The sequence below is a fragment of the Oncorhynchus clarkii genome, chromosome 33, assembly GCF_045791955.1.
Source record: "Oncorhynchus clarkii lewisi isolate Uvic-CL-2024 chromosome 33, UVic_Ocla_1.0, whole genome shotgun sequence".
Classification (NCBI taxonomy): domain Eukaryota; kingdom Metazoa; phylum Chordata; class Actinopteri; order Salmoniformes; family Salmonidae; genus Oncorhynchus; species Oncorhynchus clarkii.
Window position 1 is genome coordinate 34458882 of NC_092179.1, and position 14784 is coordinate 34473665.

The 14784-nt window shown below is 42.6% G+C and overlaps 1 protein-coding gene across 3 annotated transcripts in view; it reads left to right on the forward strand.

Annotated features, from left to right (window-relative positions):
* The first annotated feature begins 1152 nt into the window (after positions 1–1152).
* The window catches only part of LOC139392700 (CD9 molecule b), a 33467-nt gene continuing 19835 nt past the window's right edge, over positions 1153–14784 (forward strand). Inside the window, exons 1-2 of one of the 3 annotated variants that reach the window (XM_071140879.1) lie at positions 12922–13393; positions 13464–13595. In XM_071140879.1, coding sequence (XP_070996980.1) covers positions 13530–13595 — 66 coding nt within the window. In that variant the 5' untranslated portion in view covers positions 12922–13393; positions 13464–13529. Of the gene's footprint in view, positions 1616–12921; positions 13596–14784 lie in introns of those variants that run through there. The other 2 variants (XM_071140877.1, XM_071140878.1) reach the window with 2 other exon arrangements.

Below are 14784 nucleotides of genomic sequence, written 5' to 3' on the forward strand. Positions count from 1 at the left end.
ACTGTTACACACACACCAACATTCAACCTGCACTGCTCACAGATACGAGGCAGCCATCGCAATCATCATCGTCAATGGTGCAGGCTAAACCTGGTCCATGATTACAGTAATACACACACCACTACACACACACACACCAACATTCAACCTGCACTGCTCACAGATACGAGGCAGCCATCGCAATCATCATCGTCAATGGTGCAGGCTAAACCTGGTCCATGATTACAGTAATACACACACCACTACACACACACACACCAACATTCAACCTGCACTGCTCACAGATACGAGGCAGCCATCGCAATCATCATCGTCAATGGTGCAGGCTAAACCAGGTCCATGATTACAGTAATACACACACCACTACACACACACACACCAACATTCAACCTGCACTGCTCACAGATACGAGGCAGCCATCGTCAATGGTGCAGGCTAAACCTGGTCCATGATTACAGTAATACACACACCACTACACACACACACACCAACATTCAACCTGCACTGCTCACAGATACGAGGCAGCCATCGTCAATGGTGCAGGCTAAACCTGGTCCATGATTACAGTAATACACACACCACTACACACACACACACCAACATTCAACCTGCACTGCTCACAGATACGAGGCAGCCATCGTCAATGGTGCAGGCTAAACCTGGTCCATGATTACAGTAATACACACACCACTACACACACACACACCAACATTCAACCTGCACTGCTCACAGATACGAGGCAGCCATCGTCAATGGTGCAGGCTAAACCTGGTCCATGATTACAGTAATACACACACCACTACACACACACACACCAACATTCAACCTGCACTGCTCACAGATACGAGGCAGCCATCGTCAATGGTGCAGGCTAAACCTGGTCCATGATTACAGTAATACACACACAAAGGATGGGCTGTGTGTGGTATGTGTATCACAGTGCAGTGGGAAGACAGACTCTCTGGACACAACAGGAACCATTGTTCTGGACACTGTCCCTCTGTCCCTGCTTCTCTGACCCTCTATCCGTGCATGTGTGTATGGGTGTGTGTGTGTCAGGACTCAGACTAAGCAAAGAGCCAGAGAGAGGCTGATCTGACCTGTAATTTACAGAGAGGCTGATCTGACCTGTAATTAACAGTATGCCTTGTCAGAGTGAATCACCTCAGCCTCACACACACATATACCGTGTTGAGTAACAACCTGACTAAATCTATAGGACTCAAATCTGACTAGTTGTTCATATTCTGTATATTGACAATAAAAAACCTAAAGAAAAAAAGAATGAAAGAGAAAGAGAAAGAGAAAGAGAAGGAGAGAGAGAAAGAAAAAAGTGGCAGACAATTTGTGTCTGAGGTGGGAGTGCTGTGCGCCTCTATATAGGCACCACCACGCACAGCACACAGACAGCAGAGACAAAGGGGGCTGAAGACTTCATCAACTTCCATTCGCCCAACTGACCGGAATCAACAACATTATTATACAGCTTTTATAACAGTATTATAGACGTCTACATCTCTTCATCTGACAGACAGACAGACGGACCATGGCGCTACTGACGGGAGGAGAGACTTGCGTCAAATATCTGTTGTTCGTCTTCAACTTCGTCTTCTGGGTGAGTCTCACTCAATGCAACTCGTTATGACTGAATACTGCGGTTGGGCTGACTACAAATGAGGACACCTCGGTCCGGACCTCGGACATTTATTCTCATTTGAAAAGTCAATAACAAAAATCTATATTTTCTAATAAAGAAAATCAATTATGGCTCAACATCAAAATATTGCTCCTAGCGTAGATCAAAGGTCAGAACGCTTATATTCTTGATCTGACAGTTCTATCAGCGCCTGCCTCTTCACCAACGAGTGGAATCTTGAACACTGGTTTGTTCGTTATGTTCGCCTGCGTCCCCCGGCTATGCCTCCCGGATTTGCTTTTATAGAAGCACATTCACTACTCTCTCAAACGGTTAAATCCGCCCTCTCGCTGCACAGGCCGAGGGCCTGAGACGTGAAACGAACTGCCCCTGCTTGGAGTCCGCTCAAGTCGGCAGCAAGATACGCTGCAGATAGTGTTTGCTTGATACCGGAAAAAAATACAATTTTAAAACCGTTATCATGTTCCTCAAGGAATTCAGTGCCTTTCAGCAGTAGGCCTATGCTCTCTCGACACAGAGCGCACCCAGACTAGGCTATTGTGTTGTCCAATCATACAAACTTTGTAACTGATAGTGAATCAAAGGTCACATGACCGAAGTTGCTAGATAACCACCAACGAATTACAGAATATCTCCTATTTGACAAAATCGAGTTGATGATTATACAGATAGCAGATCAGCTCATGAATAACGTGGAGATGAAGAGAGGAAATTGTTTACATATCAAGGTATCTTAACAGGGACCAACTCTGTTTGAATGTATTTCCATATCTAGGCCTACTGCCATACCGCTTGTTGATCACACATTCTCTACCGACGCTCTCATATGGGCAGCAGTATCAGACAGCACAGAGGAAACGTTATAGTGGTATTGACTCTCTCATAAGGGCAGCAGTATCAGACAGCACAGAGGAAACGTTATAGTGGTATTGACTCTCTCATAAGGGCAGCAGTATCAGACAGCACAGAGAAGCAGAGGAAACGTTATAGTGGTATTGACTCTCTCATAAGGGCAGCAGTATCAGACAGCACAGAGGAAACGTTATAGTGGTATTGACTCTCTCATAAGGCCAGCAGTATCAGACAGCACAGAGGAAACATTATAGTGGTATTTTGACGTGCTTTGATCATGCACATTTTGGATTACAGAATAAAGTTAGGAATTTTCAAGTGAGACAGGAGTCAGAATTGTGGGTTTCAGTGGGACTGGGACGATAGGAAAATAGCCTCTATATAAGGCTATATAAAGCTACTACATGAGTCAATCAATAAATAATACACTTGATTTAGGCTACATTATAGCATGCTAAATGTTTCTGATCAGTGATTTAGGCTACATTATAGCATGCTAATGTTTCTGATCAGTGATTTAGGCTACATTATACCATGCTAAATGTTTCTGATCAGTGATTTAGGCAACATTATAGCATGCTAAGGTTTCTGATCAGTGATTTAGGCTACATTATAGCATGCTAAATGTTTCTGATCAGTGATTTAGGCAACATTATAGCATGCTAAATGTTTCTGATCAGTGATTTAGGCTACATTATAGCATGCTAAATGTTTCTGATCAGTGATTTAGGCAACATTATAGCATGCTAGATGTTTCTAATCAGTGATTTAGGCAACATTATAGCATGCTAATGTTTCTGATCAGTGATTTAGGCTATATTATACCATGCTAAATGTTTCTGATCAGTGATTTAGGCTACATTATAGCATGCTAATGTTTCTGATCAGTGATTTAGGCTACATTATAGCATGCTAGATGTTTCTGATCAGGGATTTAGGCTACATTATACCATGCTAAATGTTTCTGATCAGTGATTTAGGCTACATTATAGCATGCTAGATGTTTCTAATCAGTGACAGATGAGTTACCTCTTCCACCTGTCCAGCCAGAGATCAAGTAACCAAATATACAGACAGAGATTCAGTCAAACAAAATCACATTGATTGATTATCAGACAAGTCACAGGCTTTAGGTCAGAGGTACGCTTGTTTAACATGCTAACAAAATGTTCTGCTCAGCGAATATTTCAGCAAACTAGAATAAAGATGATCATTAGCACTCACCTCATTTTAGTTAACATTTCTCCAGCCTAATTGTTACCAAATATCCCTCGCCGCATTTTAGTTAACATTTCTCCAGCCTAATTGTTACCAATTTAAAAATATATATATTTAACCTTTATTTAACCAGGTAGGCCAGTTGAGAACAAGTTCTCATTAACAACTGCAACCTGGCCAAGATATAGCAAAGCAGTGCGACAAAAACAACAACACAGAGTTACACATGGAGTAAACAATAAACAAGCCAATGACACAGTAGAAAAAAAATAAAGTCTATATACTGTGTGTGTAAAAGGCATGAGGAGGTAGGCAATAAATAGGCAAATAATTACAATTTAGCAGATGAACACTGGAGTGATAAATGAGCAGATGATGATGTGCAAGTAGAAATACTGGTGTGCAAAAGAGCAGAAAAGTAAATAAAAACAGTATGATGATGAGGTAGGTAGATTGGGTGGGCTAATTACAGATGGACTATGAATAGCTGCAGCGATCAGTTAGCTGCTCAGATAGCTGATGTTTAAAGTTGGTGGGGAAAATAAAAGTCTCCAACTTCAGTGATTTTTGCAATTCGTTCCAGTAACTGGCAGCAGAGAACTGGAAGGAAAGGCGGCCAAATGACGTGTTGGCTTTGGGGATGACCAGTGAGATATACCTGCTGGAACGTGTGCTACGGGTGGGTGTTGTTATCGTGACCAGTGAGCTGAGATAAGGCGGAGTTTTACCTAACATAGACTTATAGATGACCTGGAGCCATCAGGTCTGGCGATGAATATGTAACGAGGGCCAGCCGACTAGAGCATACAGGTCACAGTGGTGGTTGGTATATGGGGCTTTGGTGACAAAACGGATGGCACTGTGATAGACTGCATCCAGTTTGCTGAGTAGAGTATTGGAAGCTATTTTGTAGATGACATCACCAAAGACGAGGATCGGTAGGATAGTCAGTTTTACTAGGGTAAGTTTGGCGGCATGAGTGAAGGAGGCTTTGTTGCGAAATAGAAAGCCAATTCTAGATTTGGTTTTGGCTTGGAGCTGTTTAATATGAGTCTGGAAGGAGAGTTTACAGTCTAGCAAGACACCTAGGTATTTATAGTTGTCCACATATTCTAGGTCAGAACCGTCCAGGGTGGTGATGCTAGTCAGGCGGGAGGGTGCGGGCAGCGAACGGTTGAAAAGCATGTATTTGATTTTTACTAGGGTTTAAGAGCAGTTGGAGGCCACGGAAGGAGTGTTGTATGGCATTGAAGCTCATTTGGAGGTTAGTTAGCACAGTGTCCAAAGAGGGGCCAGAAGTATACAGAATGGTGTCATCTGCGTAGAGGTGGATCAGGGAATAGCAAGAGCAACATCACTGATATATACAGAGAAAAGAGTCGGCCCGAGAATTGAACCCTGTGGTACCCCCATAGAGACTGTCAGAGGACTGGACAACATGCCCTCCGATTTGACACACTGAACTCTGTCTGCAAAGTAGTTGGTGAACCAGGCAAGGCAGTCATCCGAAAAACCGAGGCTACTGAGTCTGCCGATAAGAATATGGTGATTGACAGAGTCGAAAGCCTTGGCAAGGTCGATGAAGACGGCTGCACAGTACTGTCTTTTATCGATGGCGGTTATGATATTGTTTAGTACCTTGAGCGTGGCTGAGGTGCACCCGTGACCGGCTCGGAAACTGGATTGCACAGCGGAGAAGGTACGGTGGGATTCGTGATGATCAGTGATCTGTTTGTTGACTTGGCTTTCGAAGACCTTAGATAGGCAGGGCAGGATGGATATAAGTCTGTAACAGTTTGGGTCCAGGGTGTCTCCCCCTTTGAAGAGGGGGATGACCGCGGCAGCTTTCCAATCCTTGGGGATCTCAGATGATACAAAGGAGAGGTTGAACAGGCTGGTAATAGGGGTTGCGACAATGGCGGCGGACAGTTTCAGAAATAGAGGGTCCAGATTGTCAAGCCCAGCTTATTTGTATGGGTCCAGGTTTTGCAGCTCTTTCAGAACATCTGCTATCTGGATTTGGGTAAAGGAGAAGCTAGGGAGGCTTGGTCGAGTAGCTGCGGGGGGGCGGAGCTGTTGGCCGAAGTTAGAGTAGCCAGGAGGAAGGCATGGCCAGCCGTTGAGAAATGCTTGTTGAAGTTTTCGATTATCACGGATTTATCGGTGGTGACCGTGTTACCTAGCCTCAGTGCAGTGGGCAGCTGGGAGGAGGTGCTTTTGTTCTCCATGGACTTTACAGTGTCCCAGAACTTTTTGGAGTTAGAGCTACAGGATGCCAATTTCTGCTTGAAAAAGCTGGCCTTTGCTTTCCTGGCCTTTGCTTTCCTGACTGACATGCTGTGGTCGTGGGCTCCTGGGAACTCTTCTTAATCTTTATCTTGGATTGATGCTAAAGTAACTATAGCCTCAAGTCTACATGCTGTGGTCGTCGGCTCCTGGGAACTCTTCTTAATCTTTATCTTGGATTGATGCTAAAGTAACTATAGCCTCAACTCTACATGATGTGGTCGTGGGCTCCTGGCTCTGACCTCACTGTCTTCATCGGTCAATCAGATTAGCCTCGCGTCCTGTTTATAAAATGGGCTGGAATGGATGCTGTTGGTGTTCCACTGACTGCAATGATTGTTGATTTAATCAGGCTAAACCCTTCAACGTGGCATTAAGAAGGAATAAGACTGTACATGAGTATAGAGGACGTTACCATAGTAACATGACTATACGTGAGTATAGAGGACCATAGTAACATGACTCTACATGAGTATAGAGGACGTTACCATAGTAACATGACTCTACATGAGTATAGAGGAGGTTACCATAGTAACATGGCTATACATGAGTATAGAGGACGTTACCATAGTAACATGACTATACGTGAGTATAGAGGACCATAGTAACATGACTCTACATGAGTATAGAGGACCATAGTAACATGACTCTACGTGAGTATAGAGGACCATAGTAACATGACTCTACATGAGTATAGAGGACCATAGTAACATGACTCTACATGAGTATAGAGGACCATAGTAACATGACTATACGTGAGTATAGAGGACCATAGTAACATGACTCTACATGAGTATAGAGGACCATAGTAACATGACTCTACATGAGTATAGAGGACCATAGTAACATGACTCTACGTGAGTATAGAGGACCATAGTAACATGACTCTACATGAGTATAGAGGACCATAGTAACATGACTCTACATGAGTATAGAGGACCATAGTAACATGACTATACATGAGCATAGAGGACCATAGTAACATGACTCTACATGAGTATAGAGGACCATAGTAACATGACTCTACATGAGTATAGAGGACCATAGTAACATGACTATACGTGAGTATAGAGGACGTTACCATAGTAACATGACTATACGTGAGTATAGAGGACCATAGTAACATGACTCTACATGAGTATAGAGGACGTTACCATAGTAACATGACTATATATGAGTATAGAGGAGGTTACCATAGTAACATGACTATACATAAGCATAGAGGACGTTACCATAGTAACATGACTCTACATGAGCATAGAGGACGTTACCATAGTAACATGACTCTACATGAGTAGAGAGGACGCTACCATAGTAACGTAGTAACTAGTCTAAAGAAGGCCAGTTTTGTTGCTTCTTTAATCAGAACAACAGTTTTCAGCTGTTCTAACATAATTGCAAAAGGGTTTTCTAATGATTAGACTTGGATTAGCTAACACAACGCGCCATTGGAACACAGGAGTGATGGTTGCTGATAATGGGCCTCTGTACGCCTATGTAGATATTCCATAAAAAATCAGCCGTTTCCAGCTACAATAGTCATTTACAACATTAACAATGTCTACACTGTATTTCTGATCAATTTGATGTTATTTTAATGGAACAAACATTTGATTTACAAATCAGTCTGCCTGTCCTTTTGACAGTCTATTTACTACAAATCAGTCTGCCAGTCCTTTTGACAGTCTATATACTACAAATCAGTCTGCCAGTCCTTTTGACAGTCTATTTACTACAAATCAGTCTGCCAGTCCTTTTGACAGTCTATATACTACAAATCAGTCTGCCAGTCCTTTTGACAGTCTATTTACTACAAATCAGTCTGTCAGTCCTTTTGACAGTCTATTTACTACCAATCAGTCTGCCAGTCCTTTTGACAGTCTATTTACTACAAATCAGTCTGCCAGTCCTTTTGACAGTCTATTTACTACCAATCAGTCTGCCAGTCCTTTTGACAGTCTATTTACTACAAATCAGTCTGCCAGTCCTTTTGACATTCTATTTACTACACATCAGTCTGCCAGTCCTTTTGACAGTCTATTTACTACAAATCAGTCTGCCAGTCCTTTTGACAGTCTATTTACTACCAATCAGTCTGCCAGTCCTTTTGACAGTCTATTTACTACAAATCAGTCTGCCAGTCCTTTTGACATTCTATTTACTACACATCAGTCTGCCAGTCCTTTTGACATTCTATTTACTACACATCAGTCTGCCAGTCCTTTTGACAGTATTTCAATCTGAAGGAGGTTTGAAGTGCATCAGAAAGGTATTGGGAAGTTCAGAAGACTCAGGCTGTCATGTTGTCTGATCTTCTGTGTATTGAAGAAGGTCATCAGGCTATCATGTAGTGTGATCTTCTGGGAAGAAAAGAGGAAGGTCATCAGGCTATCATGTAGTGTGATCTTCTGGGAAGAAAAGAGGAAGGTCATCAGGCTATCATGTTGTGTGACCTTCTGGGTAGAAAAGGACAACAGCCCTAGTTTGGGAAACTCTGCTTTATGACAAAGAAGTGAAAGTGTATTGATTTCTTCCTCTGACTTTCTCACGTCTCCTGTTCTTCTGTTCCTTCTGTGGGTGGAGAACAGAGAGAAAGAGAGGCAAATAGAAACAAGAGAGATTGGAGAAAAAGGAGAGAGAGAGAGGCTGGTGACAGAGAGACAAAGACATTGTTGTTGATTCTCCAGAGTCCTGAGGGAGAACAGAGCTTCAGTTACACACACACCCCTAGAGGTCAACAGTGTGTGTGTGTGTGTGTGTGTTTGTGTGTGTGTGTGTGTGAGTGTGTGTGAGTGTGTGTGTGTGTGTGTGTGTGTCATTATTGATGCTACCCTGGTAAACTTGTCACCACCAAGGGGGGAACAAACAGAAAACAACACCCAGCCATGATGTTTCCGTATCTAATCATTGTTATCTTCCATGTCAGGCTTTTACCTTCAATGGAGACCTTTCTGCTAACCCGTTGTTATGGAGAGGTCTTCAATGTAGACCTTCCTGCTAACCTGTTGTTGTGGAGAGGTCTTCAATGGAGACCTTCCTGCTAACCTGTTGTTATGGAGAGGTCTTCAATGGAGACCTTCCTGCTAACCTGGTGTTATGGAGGGTCTTCAATGTAGACCTTCCTGCTAACCTGTTGTTATGGAGAGGTCTTCAATGGAGACCTTCCTGCTAACCTGTTGTTATGGAGAGGTCTTCAATGGAGACCTTCCTGCTAACCTGGTGTTATGGAGGGTCTTCAATGTAGACCTTCCTGCTAACCTGGTGTTGTGGAGAGGTCTTCAATGGAGACCTTCCTGCTAACCTGTTGTTATGGAGAGGTCTTCAATGGAGACCTTCCTGCTAACCTGTTGTTATGGAGAGGTCTTCAATGGAGACCTTCCTGCTAACCTGTTGTTATGGAGAGGTCTTCAATGGAGACCTTCCTGCTAACCTGTTGTTATGGAGAGGTCTTCAATGGAGACCTTCCTGCTAACCTGGTGTCATGGAGAGGTCTTCAATGGAGACCTTCCTGCTAACCTGGTGTTATGGAGAGGTCTTCAATGGAGACCTTCCTGCTAACCTGGTGTTGTGGAGAGGTCTTCAATGGAGAGTGTCCAGCTGTAGACTGTAAGGACAGACCCCCAAGACATTAAGCTCATCTACCGAGCTCATGTACAAAGCAGTACACGTTTACTGAGTGACTGATTCAAAACAGTAACATTTTCTGCTAAGAGTACAAATAACCAGACAAATACATTTGCAGACATATTAGATGTGTGTTTACCATCACAAGAGGAAAATAGTGATGTTTAGCCCTGCTAATCACTATGACAACACCACAGTGTCTGTTTCCAATGTTTAAACTAGCCCTGCTAATCATTATGACAACACCACAGTGTCTGTTTCCAATGTTTAAACTAGCCCTGCTAATCATTATGACAACACCACAGTGTCTGTTTCCAATGTTTAAACTAGCCCTGCTAATCACTATGACAACACCACAGTGTCTGTTTCCAATGTTTAAACTAGCCCTGCTAATCATTATGACAACACCACAGTGTCTGTTTCCAATGTTTAAACTAGCCCTGCTAATCACTATGACAACACCACAGTGTCTGTTTCCAGATGGTTGAACTAGCCCTGCTAATCACTATGACAACACCACAGTGTCTGTTTCCAATGTTTAAACTAGCCCTGCTAATCACTATGACAACACCACAGTGTCTGTTTCCAGATGGTTGAACTAGCCCTGCTAATCACTATGACAACACCACAGTGTCTGTTTCCAATGTTTAAACTAGCCCTGCTAATCATTATGACAACACCACAGTGTCTGTTTCCAATGTTTAAACTAGCCCTGCTAATCACTATGACAACACCACAGTGTCTGTTTCCAATGTTTAAATTAGCCCTGCTAATCATAATGACAACACCACAGTGTCTGTTTCCAGATGGTTGAACTAGCCCTGCTAATCACTATGACAACACAAGCACTGAATATTTCCCACTGAATATTTCTCCCATCCAGAAAAGAGCTGATTTCACATGTTCTAGCTAAGTCTGCTAAACATAGTAGCACAAACACGCTGACTGTTCAAAAGGACTGGCATATTGGTGTCTGTCCGACGATGTTTCACGTGAGCACCAAGCCAGTCCATTTGTCTGACAGTCAGTGGGACACACAGCAGCAGCTCCACTCCATGGTAACCATCAACATTTTCATTTCCCTCCATGACGTCCATGTTCTCCACTGTCACTATTCATATCCATGGTAACCATGTTCTCCACTGTCTCTATTCATATCCATGGTAACCATGTTCTCCACTGTCTCTATTCATATCCATGGTAACCATGTTCTCCACTGTCTCTATTCATATCCATGGTAACCATGTTCTCCACTGTCTCTATTCATATCCATGGTAACCATGTTCTCCACTGTCTCTATTCATATCCATGGTAACCATGTTCTCCACTGTCTCTATTCATATCCATGGTAACCAAGTACATAAACTTCTGAAAAGGTTATTATCATGTAATTTGCTTGTTGTGGTGGTAATGACACGATACTTAGAGACGACTATATTTTGTGTAAAAGAAAAGTTACAAATGGCTTATACACATCCAATATGTATTTGGTTTCCATTTATTTGACTCTTTTTTAAACAGGTGCATTAAATGTTTTCTGATTAAGATGACTTTTGTAAGTGCAATCGTCACGTTCTGACCTTAGTTCCTTTCTTTTGTCTTTGTTTTAGTATGGTCAGGGCGTGAGTTGGGGTGGGCAGTCTATGTTTGTTTTTCTAGGTTGTTATATTTCTATGTGTTGGGCCTGGTATGGTTCTCAATCAGAGGCAGGTGTCGTTCGTTGTCTCTGATTGAGAATCATACTTAGGCAGCCTGTTTTCCACATTTTGGTTGTGGGTGTTTATTTTCTGTTCTGTGTTTTGTTGCACCGTTCAGGACTGTTCGTTTGTCGTGTTTTGTTTCAGTGTTCATTAAACCCGTTTTAATATGAACACTTACCACGCTGCATCTTGGTCCTCCTCTCTTTCTCCCGACAACGATCCTTACAGCAATACGTAGCAGAATGTCAAAAGTCTGGGTGTGAGACAGGAAACTGTGTAAAACAATGAAATACAGTCATTCAATGCTTTAGAAAATAACATTTAAAAAACATATTGAAAGATATAAAAACAAGTTGAGGATTGTTTTAGTCTTAATGGATGTGAAATGAAAAAATCCAAATGAACTTAAAATCAGGTTTTCTAGAGCAGGGCTGGAACAAAAACCTGCACATCCAGTAGTAAATCTCCAGGAGGCTTAGCTACCTCTATTATCATGTGGCTGGCAGAACAGAGAACTATTGGAGTCAACAAGCTCCTCCTCTGCCTCATCATCACCATAACTGGTACATCTGACCTGCAGTGTTCTATTTCCACCACTAGATGGAGACACTCTACACAGTCTGATGATCTGATCCTATATAAATGGCCTGGTCCAATAGAAACAAGGCCTTCATCTCTATGTGATGGTCTGGTCCAATAGAAACAAGGCCTTCATCTACATGTGAAGGTCTGGTCCAATAGAAACAAGGTCTTCATCTACATGTGATGGTCTGGTCCAATAGAAACAAGGCCTTCATCTCCATGTGATGGTCTGGTCCAATAGAAACAAGGCCTTCATCTCTATGTGATGGTCTGGTCCAATAGACTACAGCCGGTTCTACCATTTCACAATAGTTATTACTTCTAAACAAAATACCTTTTTGGGTAGATTCTAATACATTTTTATTTCTTTACTTATCTATTGTTCACCCAATACCTTTTTATTACTTAAAAATTGCACAGTTGGTTAGAGCCAGACTCAGACTCCTTGACTTTTTGACTCCTTAACTTTTTCCACATTTTGGTACGTTACAGCCTTATTCTAAAATTGATTAAGTCGAAGACCAAACAAACACGTAACAAAACACAGGGTAGAAACCCAAAACAAAAGAGCGAGGAATACCTCAAATAAATAACACAAGCGCCCAATGTTTAACACACGGGACGAGACCCGTAATCATCTGCACAATGATTAACATACGGGACCAGACCCGTAATCATCTGCACAATCCACAATGGCACGAAAGCCCAAAACACACAGCACAGGTACTCACACGCACCAACGGACATAGTAACAATAATCAACAGCCCAATAGAAACCAAAGGGCACCACTTATTCAAGTACTAATCAGTGGGAATAGGGGACAGGTGTGTGTGATGAACGTTCTGGAAGGATCCGTGACAATAAGGCTGTAACGTAACAGAATGTGGAAAAGGTCAAGGGGTCTGAATACTTTCCGAAGGCCCTGTGTATAGTCTATAGATCAGATCAAGGAACCAAGCGAAATCCTGCCCCCATGGCTGAGGAAGGAATGATATGTCTCCATTTTCAGGTAGTAAGAAAGGTATGTTGAATGCAGGTACGAGGAAAAACAACATTGCAACACTCAGAATCTTGCGTCTGCGTAGAGCTTGTTGTAAGCTTTAGTCGAGCCCCTCCCTTCCTGCTTGACTGACTGACTAACAAAGAACAAGTGAGGTTGGAGGGTGTGGCTCAGGAATTCTCCACAGACCTCTCTCCTTCGTGTTCATTCACAGGTTTCTTTCCGCAGGTTTAACTCTGACTAGACTTCTCTGGGAACCGCAGGTTTAACTCTGACTAGACTTCTCTGGGAACCGTCGGTTTAACTCTGACTAGACTTCTCTGGGAACCGCAGGTTTAACTCTGACTAGACTTCTCTGGGAACCGTAGGTTTAACTCTGACGAGACTTCTCTGGGAACCGTCGGTTTAACTCTGACGAGACTTCTCTGGGAACCGCAGGTCTAACTCTGACTAGACTTCTCTGGGAACCGTAGGTTTAACTCTGACGAGACTTCTCTGGGAACCGTAGGTTTAACTCTGACTAGACTTCTCTGGGAACCGCAGGTCTAACTCTGACTAGACTTGTCTGGGATATTTCTCTCCACCACCAGACCTGTGCTGTATTTTACCATGGGAGTCGTAGGAGGAATCAAATGCATCAAATACCTGATGTTCATGTTCAACTTCCTCTTCTGGGTAAGTGCTCTGAGATATCGAACTTCTGTCTAAGTGCTCTGAGATATTGAACTTCTGTCTAAGTGCTCTGAGATATCGAACTTCTGTCTAAGTGCTCTGAGATATCGAACTTCTGTCTAAGTGCTCTGAGATATCGAACTTCTGTCTAAGTGCTCTGAGATATCGAACTTCTGTCTAAGTGCTCTGAGATATCGAACTTCTGTCTAAGTGCTCTGAGATATCGAACTTCTGTCTAAGTGCTCTGAGATATCGAACTTCTGTCTAAGTGCTCTGAGATATCGAACTTCTGTCTAAGTGCTCTGAGATATCGAACTTCTGTCTAAGTGCTCTGAGATATCGAACTTCTGTCTAAGTGCTCTGAGATATCGAACTTCTGTCTAAGTGCTCTGAGATATCGAACTTCTGTCTAAGTGCTCTGAGATATCGAACTTCTGTCTAAGTGCTCTGAGATATCGAACTTCTGTCTAAGTGCTCTGAGATATCGAACTTCTGTCTAAGTGCTCTGAGATATCAAACTTCTGTCTAAGTGCTCTGAGATATCGAACTTCTGTCTAAGTGCTCTGAGATATCGAACTTCTGTCTAAGTGCTCTGAGATATCGAACTTCTGTCTAAGTGCTCTGAGATATCGAACTTCTGTCTCATATTCTCTCTACTGAGTCCCCTCTTACCTGAGCCTGGGTGGCAGGTAGCCCTCTGGTTAGAGCATTGAGCCAGTAACTGAAAGGTTGCTGGCTCGAATCCCCATCTGTTGTTCTGCCCCTGAACAAGGCAGTTAACCCACTGTTCCTCGGTAGGCTGTCATTGTAAATCAGAATTTCGTCACAACTTCCTTGTCTAGTTAAAAAAATGACCCTCTCTCTTTTGTCACATTCTCTCTTCTCTTTTACAATGTTATCAGCATTTTGGTGGTCAGCTGTTTGTTGACCATAGTGAGAAAAGAGAATGATTAACACTGAGAAGCTAAATCAGACTGGACGAGTGTCTGGTTGTTTCCCTTGGTTGGTAAGGTATCCCTGAGATACTCTCTGTCTGACTGTGTGTGATATATCATCCAGGTCTTATGTTATTATATTTTTTTATAAAGACAGCAATACAAACATTGACATTCATTGTACTGTTGAATGGGATGGCCAATTTAGAGGACAGAACTAAACTGAACTCACACATACACAAAATAAAACTAAATCC